At 43.1% G+C, this 17,715-nt stretch overlaps 1 protein-coding gene across 1 annotated transcript in view; it reads right to left on the bottom strand.

Annotated features, from left to right (window-relative positions):
• The window catches only part of LOC126185039 (uncharacterized), a 74,620-nt gene extending 57,185 nt beyond the window's left edge, over positions 1–17,435 (bottom strand). The window contains exon 1 of the mRNA XM_049927786.1: positions 16,925–17,435. Coding sequence (XP_049783743.1) covers positions 16,925–17,347 — 423 coding nt within the window. The 5' untranslated portion in view covers positions 17,348–17,435. The remainder of the gene's footprint in view (positions 1–16,924) is intronic.
• Positions 17,436–17,715: the final 280 nt, after the last annotated feature.

Genomic DNA, 17,715 nt, shown 5'->3' with positions numbered 1-17,715 from the left:
AAAACAACTCGTAAATTATCAAAATAACAGATGTAAAACTCTCTGCAGACACGCTCACTACTTGTAAACTGTCCAAATAACACATAGCAGAGTCTACAGACCTGCTCGCAAAATAATGCTACAGACATGCATATAACTCATAAAAAAAAGCTCCAATGCACCCACGCAGCGTCCGCCACCCCCTGTCCACTGGATCACTCAGGACGCTACCGAACATGATCCCAGAACTCGGGATGCACCGACAACCCGAACAAAGTGGCGACGTGGACGTCAGCTGCCGAGCCATGGACAGGTGCCTATTCAGGTCCCGCAAGCATGAGGCGGTGGCATCCTTTTCATATTTGACACCTGAGAAATTCCTCTCAAAATACATGCTCACCTAGGCATTGTAGCTGACGCAACTAGATGGGAGCGAAGAACTAATTGCAGAGCGACTCACCCTCGCAGACACTGCAGAAATCTTTTCCATTGCTTCCCAGAATAGCACAGGCTGCTTTCTCTTCCTCACAATCCTAATGGGACATTCGAGCTGTGTCTAGCTGTGCACGCATACCTGCCAGGCCAACGTGGCTGATGCATCACCAAGAAACGCGCACCCATACCTACACACCATAGCAAGCGCCTCTAAATAGTTTCTCAATGTCATACTGATGTCACGTGGCTATGTAAAATAAGAACCAAGTCAACTTCTCGGAAATTGTATAGTGTCTCAGAAGTAGTTAATGCTCGCTTTTGCAGGAGCTTTCGTGATGACTCAGCCTGTATCATTGGAAACTCTTACCCTAACAGAACCGATTTACGAAAATAGCACAAAATAACATGAAATTAGTTTTTCCTTGTGGTCCTAATGTGGCACTCTGTCCATTACATCTTACCCTTCCTGCTTCCAACACATGCAAATGTTCTCACCTCTATGTAGAGACTCCTATACCACAAAACAAAGGACGACTTTTGAATGAATGGAGCACTGTGATGGGCTCTAATGGAATTTACCCACTGAATTACTGATGTCGCCAGTGTGGAAGCACCGTCCGCCTTTTCTTTCTTTCTGAAGAAATACTTTCAGTGGAACAAACTATTTTACACAGATCGCCATATTGCATCGACAATTAAACCATACATAGTGACATACAGATCGTCAAATATGGAAAGACGCTTACTCAATTACACTGCTTTCTCAAAGAGGACAGAAGTTTGAATATTAGAGCGTGAAACCGATCTCCAACCCAGCAATATATCACTGCATACCATGTAAACGTAGTGAACATACAATTCGTGTCCTGCGCCAAACGAAATCACTCCTTTTGTATCATTCATACATATACAGCGAAGACAGACAGCATAAGCACATGCACCGTAGGTATACTCGTGACACAAGGTATTTCCCGCAAGGTCAGGTGGTTATCCTCTCCCAACGCATGACCAGAGTGCCCTCACTGGATTGAAGTCAGTCTCATTACCCCTTGGTACAAATGCGTTACTGTTTCTGGTCCAGACCTGCTTGCTTCCTTGCCTTTCTACACACATCTGTAGACTCTGGGATTACAAGAACATACATAATTTCGCATGGTTTTCTGGAATATCACACCATTTTCGCGGTGCTTCTAGGTATCAAGCACATAGCAATATCACTCCCATAGCAGTATAGCAAGGTGGAGTGTGCTGTAAACCATTGAGTAACCAGAAACTTAGCCCTACTGCGAAGACCTTTATGTGAAAACTCGAAAAAAGAAAATAGAGGAAACTGATTTTTCCACTCACAAATACCAATGTTAGTGATGTAACAGATCCTAAATAATCCATGTATTTTACAAGGTCAGTTAAGGTGTTCCTCATGTCTAGAGAACCAGCAAACATGTCTTTCACCTGCTAGATACACACAGCACAATCGATGTTCTCTCAACCAAATAACAAATAAAGATGGGAAATGTGAAGAAGCACTCAGTCTGACAATTTACATTGGGAGGGAATAACGGTCAAGCACAAACACACATCCTTATTGAATCTTTTCAAATTTTCACACCATCACAAAAGCTGCCCAACACATACTAAGTATTAGTTTGCTATTCGGCAGTCTAGGCAACGACATGGTTAACTCAGCTACATTCCTACACTGCCAACAGACTTTTCCATTTGGAAGCTCCAGCTGTTAATGGAAAATGTGAATCATTCCTGCCACAGGCCACAGCTGCTGCACGCCAAGCACCCGTAGACACAATCGTCCTGGGAAAACCGGTCACATATATATTTGATCGCTATGCTTACACTTAAATGTTATGGTCATGTTATCAATTGAATGACATTCGACAATCAGCAAAGTATCGAAAATACACCCTGCTGATGACTGTGGCTCTGGAAACAGAAATATCTGTACCATCCTTATGACTTTGCCATCACAGTATTACACATCAATTCCATTCCTTCCTTATGACTGGACATAGTCATTGGCTTTGCACATGTCGGAACACAAACACATACTTTTTAAGCCTGATGTTCAAGGTGAACGTATCACACATCCCCTACTACTAACTATAATAGTTCATTAATAACTGATTACTGACGATGCGAAAATAATACTGACCAAGAATCAACTATGGATGGATATGTCTCATTAGTTTTTCTTGCGAATGATTCCACTCTGCCTTAGAAAGAGAAGTCTAATCTTCTTACAAACCGCCAGATGTTAAGAGATCTGATGGCAACAACTACTGTATGTTACTGTCACAAGCGGTTTTGGTTCTACAGGAGCACACATGTATCCATGTTAAAAGCTATACTGGCTTTATAAATCGAGGTATAGCATTACCTCTGAATGACGTGTTTCTCCCAGACAAACACCACGACACAGAATATAGACGGGATCGTACACTCCTGGAAATGGAAAAAAGAACACATTGACACCGATGTGTCAGACCCACCATACTTGCTCCGGACACTGCGAGAGGGCTGTACAAGCAATGATCACACGCACGGCACAGTGGACACACCAGGAACCGTGGTGTTGGCCGTCGAATGGCGCTAGCTGCGCAGCATTTGTGCACCGCCGCCGTCAGTGTCAGCCAGTTTGCCGTGGCATACGGAGCTCCATCGCAGTCTTTAACACTGGTAGCATGCCGCGACAGCGTGGACGTGAACCGTATGTGCAGTTGACGGACTTTGAGCGAGGGCGTATAGTGGGCATGCGGGAGGCCGGGTGGACGTACCGCCGAATTGCTCAACACGTGGGGCGTGAGGTCTCCACAGTACATCGATGTTGTCGCCAGTGGTCGGCGGAAGGTGCACGTGCCCGTCGACCTGGGACCGGACCGCAGCGACGCACGGATGCACGCCAAGACCGTAGGATCCTACGCAGTGCCGTAGGGGACCGCACCGCCACTTCCCAGCAAATTAGGGACACTGTTGCTCCTGGGGTATCGGCGAGGACCATTCGCAACCGTCTCCATGAAGCTGGGCTACGGTCCTGCACACCGTTAGGCCGTCTTCCGCTCACGCCCCAACATCGTGCAGCCCGCCTCCAGTGGTGTCGCGACAGGCGTGAATGGAGGGACGAATGGAGACGTGTCGTCTTCAGCGATGAGAGTCGCTTCTGCCTTGGTGCCAATGATGGTCGTATGCGTGTTTGGCGCCGTGCAGGTGAGCGCCACAATCAGGACTGCATACGACCGAGGCACACAGGACCAACACCCGGCATCATGGTGTGGGGAGCGATCTCCTACACCACTGGTGATCGTCGAGGGGACACTGAATAGTGCACGGTACATCCAAACCGTCATCGAACCCATCGTTCTACCATTCCTAGACCGGCAAGGGAACTTGCTGTTCCAACAGGACAATGCACGTCCGCATGTATCCCGTGCCACCCGACGTGCTCTAGAAGGTGTAAGTCAACTACCCTGGCCAGCAAGATCTCCGGATCTGTCCCCCATTGAGCATGTTTGGGACTGGATGAAGCGTCGTCTCACGCGGTCTGCACGTCCAGCACGAACGCCGGTCCAACTGAGGCGCCAGGTGGAAATGGCATGTCAAGCCGTTCCACAGGACTACATCCAGCATCTCTACGATCGTCTCCATGGGAGAATAGCAGCCTGCATTGCTGCGAAAGGTGGATATACACTGTACTAGTGCCGACATTGTGCATGCTCTGTTGCCTGTGTCTATGTGCCTGTGGTTCCGTCAGTGTGATCATGTGATGTATCTGACCCCAGGAATGTGTCAATAAAGTTTCCCCTTCCTGGGACAATGAATTCACGGTGTTCTTATTTCAATTTCCAGGAGTGTAGAAGTGTGTATTATCAGACCAGCAGTGCGGTTACACATCACCGATGGTGCGCCCTTTTAATAAAATTACCGAATTTTGAATGTGAGTCTTCTAAGGAGCGTGGTATGAAACCGGTATTTGCAACTCCCCCATGACACCACTATATATTTCTCCAGTATTTGTAACACATTCTGTCTCGATGTCATGTCAAAGTTTCTGCGATATATCCACTGAGCTATAGGTGATGGTTGAATGGGAAGCATCACAAACAGTTGTAGATGGTCTACTGATTGAGGTTGTAAGAAATGTACACTAGCTTTTCAGATCTCTAGCGCGACGCTTTCGTTAGAAATGATGTCTATGATTTGGAATAGAGTCTTTCCATTCAACCACATACCTGCGTCGTATCTGATGGAGAAGTCCTTTAATGATTACAACCACAAGTGAATCATATTTCTAGCCTCTCTTATCTCGAAACGAGTCGCCTTTCTCGAACCTATCTGTTACAGTGAAAAACGAACGTGGTTTTAGGTAGTCCCTACGCATGTTGCAGCTGCTACCATTGCTGCAGCTTGTGATTGTTTCAATTTAATTCGGAGAGAGCCATATCCACCAGCTTCTGCAATCCGTGTAGAAACAGACTGACATGAGTTAGTGCGACAGGACCATGTTTTGAGCATTCGATAGAAATGGGAACAAGTTGTCATAGCCCTGCCAACAATGTACAACATGTAAGGTCAGTGCAAAACGAAGCCTGCTCCTGCAGCACTAGATAGTATAAATGACAGTACAGGAACTGGAAGAAGGATGACGATTTTTCTACTACATTCTGGTGCATCTCCAAACTACATAGAGATGCTACAGTCTGAAGCAGATCTGCATCTCCCAGGGCCCATTCAGGTCTGTCAGTCCAACAGTGTTATCTTCATTATTCTGTACCATCCAACCGAGAAAAATTACAAACTATAGAAGCTCCACTAACTTCATCCGATGTAGAACTCGAGATAAGATGTTTACCGCGTCTCCCTCCTCTCATACATCGAACACAAGTATCATCTGCGTGCCGGTACGAGGTGCATTCAAGTTCTAAGGCCTCCGATTTTTTTTCTAATTAACTACTCACCCGAAATCGATGAAACTGGCGTTACTTCTCGACGTAATCGCCTTGCAGACGTACATATTTTTCACAACGCTGACGCCATGATTCCATGGCAGCGGCGAAGGCTTCTTTAGGAGTCTCTTTTGACCACTGGAAAATCGCTGAGACAATAGCAGCACGACTGGTGAATGTGCGGCCACGGAGAGTGTCTTTCATTGTTGGAAAAAGCCAAAAGTCACTAGGAGCCAGGTCAGGTGAGTAGGGAGCATGAGGAATCACTTCTAAGTTGTTATCACGAAGAAACTGTTGCGTAACGTTAGCTCGATGTGCGGGTGCGTTGTCTTGGTGAAACAGCACACGCGCAGCCCTTCCCGGACGTTATTGTTGCAGTGCAGGAAGGAATTTGTTCTTCAAAACATTTTCGTAGGATGCACTTGTTACCGTAGTGCCCTTTGGAACGCAATGGGTAAGGATTACGCCCTCGCTGTCCCAGAACATGGACACCATCATTTTTTTCAGCACTGGCGGTTACCCGAAATTTTTTTGGTGGCAGTGAATCTGTGTGCTTCCATTGAGCTGACTGGCGCTTTGTTTCTGGATTGAAAAATGGCATCCACGTCTCATCCATTGTCACAACCGACGAAAAGAAAGTCCCATTCATGCTGTCGTTGCGCGTCAACATTGCTTGGCAACATGCCACACAGGCAGCCGTGTGGTCGTCCGTCAGCATTCGTGGCACCCACCTGAATGACACTTTTCGCATTTTTAGGTCGTCATGCAGGACTGAGTGCACAGAACCCACAGAAATGCCAACTCTGGAGGCGATCTGTTCAACAGTCATTCGGCGATCCCCCAAAACAATTCTCTCCACTTTCTCGATCATGTCATCAGACCGGCTTGTGCGAGCCCGAGGTTGTTTCGGTTTGTTGTCACACGATGTTCTGCCTTCATTAAACTGCCGCACCCACGAACGCACTTTCGACACATCCATAACTCCATCACCACATGTCTCCTTCAACTGTCGATGAATTTCAATTGGTTTCACACCACGCAAATTCAGAAAACTAATGATTGCACGCTGTTCAAATAAGGAAAACGTCGCCATTTTAAGTATTTGAAACAGTTCTCATTCTCGCCACTGGCGGTAAAATTCCATCTGCCCTACGGTGATGCCATCTCTGGGAAGTATTGACAATAAACGTGGCCTCATTTTAAAACAATGCACATGTTTCTATCTCTTTCCAGTCCGGAGAAAAAAAAATCGGAGGCCTTAGAACTTGAATGCACCTCGTATTGAGCACATATGTCGATCCTATTGAATATACAGGTATTGATCCACTGCACAGACCAGTATAGAGTTTCGTCACCTGTACTTACAAGGATTACCGTAGCCTACAAACTATACTATAAGTCGAAGAGACTCTCCCTGTGAGTCTGTATCGTTGTTTGAAACATTGCTTTTTCTGCTGTAACACGCCTTGTACACTGCCATACATTTTGTTTTTTCCGCCACGACTTCGAGGTCTGTGTCAGGTTCTAAATTGACATTAACACGTTCTGAACCATTGTTTCTCACAGAAAATTAGATGTCGTACGGTATAGTCGTGTTGTTACTGCTGCAACCATAACACATCACACACACTTGATGATTTTAAATAAAAGACAGTTACATATTAAAGAAACCGGAAGAGCTTGGCGGTATTGTGGAGAGTTTCCAAACTACAGTCCGAAGGTGATTGACGACCTCTACATTCAAACTCATCTGTCACAGTGACGGAATAGCTTACGGCTCTGAATTCCATTTCGACTGATTCCTCATATTGCAGTCATGTACGCGATCACTGTTACGCTGCTAGCCATCCACAGAAGGTATTGCCCCTCGACCGAAACTCTTTCTCCAACTCAAACAACCGATGTCAGTCATGTGGTAACCTACAGAATACCAGTGGACAGATGGGATGTAAAAGACACCATCGATGTACTGTAATAATAAGCATCACAGTTGATAATGCGAACAGTTTTAGCAATTTTACAGTAATTTCAACACTGACCGATGATGCGACACCATGTTTCCCTAATTTCAGTATCATAGCTAAACCGCCCGTTCTCTACCTTGCGAGTATTATTGCGAATGTAGATAGATGACTGTGCAGTACATGCATTCATTGTTAATTCTCGAACACATGCATCCTCAAAGTTTATCACACAGTGCTCTACATATTTCTAACACCTGGAGCATAGTACTTAATTTACGATCTATCTCTATGCACATGGGAGTCACAGAGCATTCTCGCAGTCTTAGGATAAAATTATACACTGAAAAACCCCCTCGCACTGTCTTTGACCAGCGCGCCCTGCAGCACCGTTACCGATTTAATCTGCAGCCGACCAGAAGTAGACTGCTACATTCCACGTATTGTGAATGAATGGAGTTTGCCGAGTCCTCGCCCATCCAAGTGCACAAAATTTCTCCAGATGCGCCGATGTCGAGAAGGTTAGCACTCCTTATCGATGCATAGTAACACATTTGAAAGTGTTGTGATGTAATAGCAGACAGTTAAGAAGAACAAGGAATAGGTGATTTTTATGCATGATGGAGCTCCAGACAGCTGGAGTTCGAAACATTTTACATAAATTAACTACGCCATCAATTTTAAGGTACTGTTCTAGTGTCTGGGATCAGTACCAGGAGGGTATTGGTAAGATATGTCATAAACACATGCAAGGGCTATAATGTTAGATAGCTTATGTTTGCGACCTATCATTCGTTTGCACTATTAAGCGCTATTAATATTCCAGTGTAACAAATATATTTGCAGCGCATGACATACATCCTTCTGCAGGTTTCTCTATCACAAACTATGGTAACAAAATGTAAAACGAAAAAATGTTCTTCCTTAAAACAGTGGCTCTGTGTGATACATGCACAATACAGCTTTCCAGAGATGTATAGCATCCACTGTTTACATCCAATCATGGTTCAGAAATTGTACTATGCCCACATCAGTCCTATATAAAATGATCGTTAGTAATGGAGAATACCTCTTACAAGGAAACACTTAAATGCATAGCAGCGGCGTCTGACATATGAAAATACAAGTCATGAAATCACAACTCTGTAAACAGCACATCTGTCAAGCAGATGTGTACATGACGATTGTAGTGTCTCACAAACACCTATCTCTAACTTAGTTATGAAACTGAAGTCTCGATTTTATGCCCAAGATGCAAGGTGGTGGATATGGCTCTCTCCAACTGTTGACAGAGTTATGACAACTTGTTTCCATTTCCACCGAATGGCCGAAACATAGTCCTGTCGCACTAACTAATGCCGCTCTGGTTCTACACAGGTGGATATGGCTCTCTCCAACTTCTATTCAGTTCTGACTTAAATTGGAGTAATCACTTGCATGAAGCTGCAGAAATGGCAGGCAACACGCATAGGGACTACTTAAAACCACGTTGGTATTTTACTGTAGCAGATAGGTTCGAGAAAGGTGACTTGTTTCGAGAATGGGAGGCTAGAAATATGATTCACTTGTGGCTGTAATCATTAAAGGACTTCTCCATCAGATACAATTCAGGTATGTGGTTGAATGGAAAGACTCGATTCCAAATCATAGACGTCATTTCTAGCGAAAGCATAGCACTAGAGAGCTGAAAAGCTAGTGTACATTTCTTACAACCTCAGTGGATATATCGCAGAACCTCTGACATAGAATCGAGACAGAATGTGTTACAAATACTGGAGAAATATCTAGCGGTGTCATGAGGGAGTTACAAATACCGGTTTTGTACCATGCTCCTTATCCGAATCATTTTCAAAATTCGGTAATTTTATTACAGGGGTGCACCTTCGGCGACGTGCAACTGCACTGCTGGTCTGATAATATACACTCCTACGATCACCGTCTATATTCAGTGTCGTGGTATTAGGAAGAAATACGTCATTCGTAGGTAATACCATACCCCGATTTATAAAGCCAATATAGCTTTTAACATGGATACATGTATGCACCTGTAGAACCCAAACCGCTTGTGACAGTAACATACAGGAGTTGTTGCGATCGGGTTTCTTAACATCTGGCGGTTTGTAAGACAATTACGCCTCTCTTTCTAAGACAGAGTGGTAGCTAGAATTAGAATTGGAAGGAGAATCAGCATTGGTCGTATTTTTTTGTTTTATTATGCGCACAATCGATTTTCGGTCACTTAGTGACCATCCTCAGTGCTGTAATATACAATTAAGATCGTTAGACACTGGTATCAACAAGCTTAGAGCGATCACATAAACTGAGCTGTCTCTGAGCACTATGGGACTTAACATCTGAGGTCATCAGTCCCCTAGAACTTAGATCTACTTAAACCTGCCGGCTGGTGTGGCCGCGTGGTTCTAGGCGCTACAGTCTGGAACCGCGCGACCGCTACGGTCGCAGGTTCGAATCCTGCCTCGGGCATGGATGTGTGTGATGTCCTTAGATTATTTAGGTTTACGTAGTTCTAAGTTATTCGTTATTGAAGTTACAGATAATTTATTCACAAAAAAGTGGTTGACATGGCTCTAAGCACTATGGGACTTAACATGTGAGGTCATCAGTCCCCTAGACTTAGTATCGGTTATTAACGAAGTATTATACTTACAAGGGAACCTCCCCATCGCACCCCCCTCAGATTCAGTTATAAAATGGCACAGTGGATTGGCGTTGAAAAACTGAACACAGATCAATAGAGAAAACAGAAGTTGTGTGGAACTATGAAAAAATAAGCAAAATATACAAACTGAGTAGTCCATGTGCAAGATATGCAACGTCAAGGAGAGTGTAAGCTCAGTAGTGCCGTGATCCCGTGGTTAGCGTGAGCAGCTGCTGAACGACAGGTCCTTGGTTCAAGTCTTCCCTTGAGTGAAAACTTTGATTTTTTTATTTTCAGTTTATGTGATATACTCTTATGTTGTCATCACTTTTTTGGGAGTGATTATCACATCCACAAGAAAACCTAAATCGGGCAAGGTAGAAGAATCTTTTTACCCATTCGCCAAGTGTACAAGTTAGGTGGGTCGACAACATATTCCTGTCATGTGAAGCACATACCGTCACCAGTGTCGTATAGAATATATCAGACGTGATTTCCTGTGGAGGAATCGGTTGACCTACGACCTTGCGATCAAACGTTTTCGGTTCCCATTGGAGAGGCACGTCCTTTCGTCTACTAATCACACGGTTTTGCGGTGCGGTCGCAAAACACAAACACTAAACTTATTACAGTGATCAGAGTCGTCAATGAACGAACGGACAGATCATAACTTTGGGAAAATAAAATTTTCGCTCGAGGGAAAACTTGAACCAAGGACCTCTCGCTTCGTAGCTGCTCACGCTAACCACGGACCACGGCACTACTAACCTCATATTTACCTTGATGTTGCCTATCTTGCGCATGGACTACTCAGTTTGTATATTTTGCTTATTTTTTCATAGTTCCACACAACTTCTTCCTGTTTTCTTGATTGATCTGTGTTCAGTTTTTCATGGCCTATCCACTGCGCCAACTCATAACTAAATCTGAGGGGGGTGCGATGGGGAGGTTCCCTTGTTAGTAGTAGGGGATGTGTGATAGGTTCACCTTGAGCATCAGGCATAAAAGTATGTTTTTGTGCTCCAACATGTGCAAAGGAAATGACTATGTCCAGTCGTAAGGAAGGAATGGAATTGATGTGGAATACTGTGATGGCAAATGGAAGAATATGTCAAGTCATAAGGATGGTACAGATATTTCTATTTGCAGGGCCACAGGCGTCAGCAGGGTGTATTTATGATACTTTGCTGATTGTCGAATGTCGTTCAATGGAGACTGCAATCGTAACATTCAGTTGTAAGCATAGCGATCAAATCTATATGTGACCAGTTTTCCTAGGACGTTTGTGTCTAGGGGTGCTTGGCGTGTAGCGCTGGTGGCCTGTGGTGGGAATGATTCACGTTTTACGGTAATAGCTGGAGCTGTCCAAATGGAAAGGTCTTTTGGGAGTGTAGGAATGTAGCTGAGTTAACCATGTCGTCACCTAGACTGCAAAATAGCAAACTAATACTTATTATGTGTTGGGAGCCTTCGTGATCATGTGGAAATTTGAAAAGATTTAGTATGGATGTGTGTTTGCACTGGACCATAATTCCTTCCCAATGTAAGTTGTCAGATTGACTGCTTCTTCACGTTAACCATCTTTATTTGGTTGTAGAACATCGATTGTGGAGTGTGCATCTAGCAGGTGAAGGACATGTTTGCTGGTTCTCTAGAAATGAGACACACCTTAACTGACTTTGTAAATTATAGGAATGATTTGGAATCTGTTATATCACAGACATCGGTATTCGTGAGTGGAAATATCAGTTTCCTCTATTTTCTTTTTTCGTGTTTTGACATAGAGGTCTTTGCAGATGGGATAACTTTCTGGGTACTCAATGGTTTACAGCATGCTCCACCTCGCTAAAGTTTAGGGTTTCTACTTTCAAGAGAAATAATTTCCTGTCAATATCTTTTGAATTATGTTGCATGAGCGAAACTGCAATGCAAGCAATATTGCTATGTGCTTGATATAGAGAAACACCGCTGAAATATTATGATTTTGCAGCCAACCATGCAAAATTATAATTATGTTCTTGTAATCCCAGAGTCTGGAGATGTGAGTAGAAAAGAAAGGAAGCAAGCAGGTCCAGACCAGAAACAGTAATGCATTTGTGCCGAAGGGAAGCAATCCTGTTTTTTGCACAACAGTTCTGAGAGTGACTTCGATCCACTCAGGGTGCTCTGGTCAAGCATTGGGAGTAGATGACCACCCGACCTCGTGGGAAATATCTAGTGCCGTGAGCATATCTATGGTGCATGTACTTATGGTGTCTGTCTTCATGGTATATGTACAGATGACGTAAAAGTGGTGATTTTGTATGGTGCAGGATACGAATTGTATGTTTACTACATCGATACGGTACACAGTGATATATTGCTGGGTGGGAGATGGGTTTCACTCTCTAATATTCAAGCTCTTGCCCTCAGAGGGAGAGCAGTGTAATCGAGTAAGAGTCTTTCCATATTTGACGATCTGTAGGTCACATTGTAATGTTTAATTGTCGGTGCAGTATGGCAAACTGTGTAAAATAGTTTTTTCCACTGAAAGTCTCGTCTGCAGAAAGAAAAGAAAGGTGGACGATGCTTCCACATTGACGGCATAAGTAATTCGGCGGGTAAATTCGATAAGAGCCTATCATAATGCTCCATTCACTCACAAGACATCCTTTGTGCTGGGATAGAGTCGTCTCTACATAGCGATGAGACCTTTTGTGTGTGTTGAAAGCAGGAAGGGTAAGATGTGATGGACAGAGTGACATGTTAGGACCGCAAGGAAGAATGCATTGGACAATTTCCATGCAGACAGGCTGAGGCATCACAAAAAAACCTACAAAAGCGAGCATTAACTATATCTGGGACACTATACAATTTCCGAGAGGTCGACTTTTTCCTTATTTTAGACAGCCACATGACATCAGTATGACATTGAGAAATTTTTTAGATGCATTGCGATGGTTTCTAGCTACGCGCTTGCATTTCACGGCGATGAGTGAGCCACAGTGGGCAGGTAAGCTTGCGTGCACAGCTAGACGCAGCTCAAGTGGCTAGGTATGATCGCAAGGAAGAGAAAGCAGTGTGTGCTATTCTGGAAAGCAATGGAACAGATTTCTGCAGCATCTTCGAGGGTGGGTCGCTCTGCAATTAGGTCTTCGCTCCCATCCTGTCACGTTAGCAATGGTGCCTAGATGAACACGTATTTCGAGCAGAATTTCTGAGGGGTCAAGTATGAAAGGGATGCCACCGCCTTAGGCTTGCGGGACGTAAATGGGTACTTTTGCGTGGCTCGGCAGCTGACGGCTGCGTCGTCACTTTGTTCAGGCTGCCGGTGCATCCCGACTTTTGGGAGCGTCTGTGGTAGCGTCCTGTGCAGTGCAGTAGACAAGGGGCGGCGGGCGGTGTGTGCGATCTTTTCAAGCCTTTTTTTTGGAGAATTATTTGCGTGTCTGTAGCATTATTTTGCGAGCAGGTCGGTAGGCTCTGCTATGCGTTATTTTTACGGTTTACAAGTAGTTAGCGTATCTGCAGAGCATTTTACATCCTTTATTTGGATAATTTACAAGTTGATTTCGTGTCTGCACTTTGGTGTACTGAATTATTTCGGTGATTTACGTGTAGTTTACAGGTCTGTATGCTGTGTGCTGTATTGTTTCAGTAATTTACAAGTTGTTTGCATGTCTGTACATCAGTGTACTGGTGTACTGCATTATTCACGAGTAGTTAGCAGGTCTGCAGACTGTGTATTACGACCCCAAGCACATCAGAGCGAGTGTTTTGTATCAGTGTAATAAATTAACTATGTGGATTCCGTCTCTAAATAAATTGTTCCAAAATGAATAAAGTGCACACCTTCCTCTCTCCAGCAGCCCAGTGCAGGCTGAGTCATTTTCCTTGCCATTTTTCCCTCCAGGCCACCATATTGGATTACATCACAGGAGGGATGACAGTGCCCTCTGGTGGCAGTACTGTGTACTAGGTCAGTTTGACTCCAAACCTTGTGGTGGACACAGTGGATGGCGGTACTGCCTGAAATTGTTTAAATCAAGACTGCCTGCAAAATAGAGACTTATGTCCTTACTATCCAGCATAGGCTGAGTCCTTTTCCGACAAATTCGTATTAAGAGATGCGATCGGATGACTTAGATTAGTGGAGGTAGCCGAAGTGACCTACTTTCTCCCCATTTTCCTAGGTTAGTGGAGGTAGCCGCAGTGTGTTGTTGGAATTTTAACTTCCTGCCATTTTCTGGGGGAGGGGAGGGGTGTGGAACTTTCCCGCCAAAAGCAGCCATCTTGGATGACGTTATGCGGTGTTGCCAAGTCTACAGGCCGCCATCTTGCATGACATCGTCGCCGCCGTCTTGGATACATCGGCAACACTGGAGAGTAGAGTGATGCTGACCTTGTTCCACTGCTAATGCTAACCATTTACATACCGTGTACTTGTATTTAGTAGACTTGATGACAATCTGACAACACTTGCATGCCTCCTGTGTCGTGTTGCAATTATAATGGTCAATACATTTCAACTTTTCATGGCATAATGAATAGTCCATAAAATTTTGGGCATGGAGCAGTGCAAATAAAATGCGGTTAATGGTCACCATTCCAAGGCAGAAGATGGACGCTAGGTTGTAAGAGGTTGAGAACAATTGATATAAAATATTGGGGGTGTGGTCAGTACATAACAAAAGAAAAAAAGTGTTATTTTACTCATGATCACAATGGAATATGTTACTGATCTTTTAACAGTGTACATGTAAGGTATCGAAATCTTAAACATCTTTCATGCCATATACAGTTAGTTAGAAAGTACAAAGCATAGTTCTACGAGGGTCATTCAGTAATTAAAGAGACAAACTGCTTTGGGGCGAAACTGTTAGTAGGGCAAGTTTGGTACTTTTATGGCTTTAAGTTGTCATCACTGGGATGAGGCCTGATCACCTGATGTATCAACCTTCTTTTGTTTATAACATCAAAAATATATATCAAACTGAAACGTCCAAATTAGTTGAACAATGTTCTGTCATTCGGTTTTTACTTGCTGAAGGCTAGAAACCAGTGAATATATACTGTAAAACGTCTAAAGTTTATGGTGAAGGTTGTACGAATCCTGCAAATTTTTACAAGTTCAAAAATGATCGCGACTCAGTGACTGACGAACACCGTTCTGGATGACCAGTTGCAGTTTCAACTCCCTCACTTGAAAGTCGAATTGATGATATTATTCGTGCAGACCGCCGTGTGACTATGGAAATGATAGTTTATAAGGTTCACGTTAGTATAGGTACAGTTCATAACATTATCTGCAACAAGCTGAGGTACAGCAAAACGTGTGCAAGATGGGTCCCAAAGAAGTTGACGCTGCTACAGAAGGAAACAAGGTTAGTGTGCACAGAGCTAAAGGAACGTTATGAAAGAGAAGGTGAGCACTTCCTCAACAAAATTATAACTTGCGATGAAACTTGGGTTCACTATTATGAGCCAGAATCAAAAAGACAAAGCATTAAGTGGGAGCACAAGAAAAAATTCAAAACCAAAGTATCATCAGGAAAAGTCATGTTGACGGTGTTTTGGGATGCAGAAGCTCCAGTTTTTTGTTCTTATCTTGAAGAGCAGTGTAAAATGAACAGCCAATACTAATCGGATTTGCTTTTGAAAAAGGTGAAGCCAACCATGAGAGAGAGGTTTCGTGGATCTCAGAGGTGATGTGTGATTCCCCAGCAAGACAATGCACGTCCTCATATTGCTCAAATAACCCGTGAAACCATTGACAAAATGGGCTGGGAAGTACTGACTCATCCTTCTTACAGTCCTGATTTAGCATTTAGTGATTTCCATTTGTTTGGTGCACTGAAGGAGGCATTACGCAGGAAGAGATTTCAGGACAACGAGGACGTGAAAAAGTTTGTGGGAAATTAGTTCAAACATCAAGATAATGAGTTCTTTGCAGCTGGGATTAAAAAAGAAACTTGTAGCCCGTTTGAACAAGTGCATAAATGTTCAAGGGGTTTATGTTGAAAAGTAGAAAAAGTATTGTTTTGTAAGAATTTGTCTCTTTAATTATTGAATGACCCTCGTAATATTTGCTAGGAGCGTTTAACTGAGGCTAAACGCGGCCGAAATATCAGTGCAAGAAATTTTATTTGCGTGGCTGCATGCCCGAAATTTAATAGATTATAATGGTCAGTAGTTTATTAATAAAATAATATGTCTGTGTCAGGTATTATTTAAAGTCTGACGTATGCATTCTTTCTAAAAGTCTCCCATCAATACATTGTTATTAGCGTATTCACAATTTACCTACTAATTCTGATCTGTTTAAGATGTCAAATTTTACAGATACGTGTTTGGTACTGACATTTATGATTTTGTTTTAGAAATTTAGGAAGATCTCATTGAAACCATAAAAAAGTATTTTTGGACATAGTAAATTTAATACATCACAATGTATGTTTATTATTCAAAAAGTTTACTGTTTTGCAGATGTGAGGTATGGCAGTGCTTTGTACATGGAAGAAATTTTGCACAAGGGATACTGTGACTGAGTTAAACTAGGAATTTAGATGGGGATAGGAGGAAGAGGTGGGGTTAATGGTCACCATTCCAAGACAGAAGATAGATGCTGGGTTGAGAGCAGGTAATATAAAATATTGGGATGGTCAATACATAAGAAAAGAAAGAAAAGTATTATTTTACACAATGAACACAATGAAAGCATTTTTGGATACTGCTTGGAATATATTATTGATCTTTTAAATATGTACATGCAAGGTATCGAAATCATAAACATCTTTCATGTCACATACAGTTAGTGAGAAAGTATAAAGCATAGTTCTAATATTTGCTGGGAGCGTTTAACTGAGGCTAAACACAGCATAATATTAGTATTTAGGAATATAATAAATAATGGCTAAAAGCTACTGATAATAATTATAATTATTTTTCATACTTACTTCATCGATATACTCCTGTGAACGATCATTATACATATGATCATTGGTCTGAGAACCCACTAAAAACTGATCTTCAGCTCTGTACATCTTAGGTGGCAGAGAGTCTGAATACATTGCTTCATTTGGTACTCCGTAGATCATAGGTGGCATTATGTTCTGAGCGTTACCGCTACTCTCATAGCTACTGATACGATATTCGTCATTTGGAAATTCTGAGTCCTCAGAGATGTAATAGTCAGAATCACTTCCCACTATCTGAGATCTGACAGGCATTTGTTGTTGTTGTTGTTGTTCTTGCAGCTGCTGCTGTTGCTGCTGCTGCTCTTGGGCTCTCTCTGCTCGTATGATGTTTTTTAATTCTTCAAAACTACTGTAACGTGGAGATGGCTGGTGAGCAGACGCATAGACTGGTGAGGGGCTCATGTAGGGAGATCGATGAAGAAGCCTAACTACTTCATCATAGGGACTGTACTTTTGTCGAGCTTCAGAAGGCTGACGATGTTGTGGATAATAAACAACTCTGCCATAGACATAGTCTCTTCCTCTGGTATCCAGAATATCATTTCCTAGAGACCTTGTATGTCCGTATGGTTCCCAAACGTTATAAGCAAATGGATCTTTGTACATTGGTACCTCATTAGTGAGTTCTGTGATGCGTGACTGACGTTTTGAGAAACGCCACATTGCTCTCAGTTCTTCACAAGTTGGTTCTCTTCCTGAGGGGCCGTCCCATGGACTCATAGAGGACAAATGTGGATATTTGTAGGTAGCGAATTTATGCCAGAGTCTTT

This window comes from Schistocerca cancellata, chromosome 4 (genome assembly GCF_023864275.1).
Source record: "Schistocerca cancellata isolate TAMUIC-IGC-003103 chromosome 4, iqSchCanc2.1, whole genome shotgun sequence".
In the NCBI taxonomy this organism is placed as follows: domain Eukaryota; kingdom Metazoa; phylum Arthropoda; class Insecta; order Orthoptera; family Acrididae; genus Schistocerca; species Schistocerca cancellata.
The sequence above is the reverse complement of the archived record's forward strand: the minus strand, read 5'-3'. Positions and strand labels throughout refer to the sequence as shown.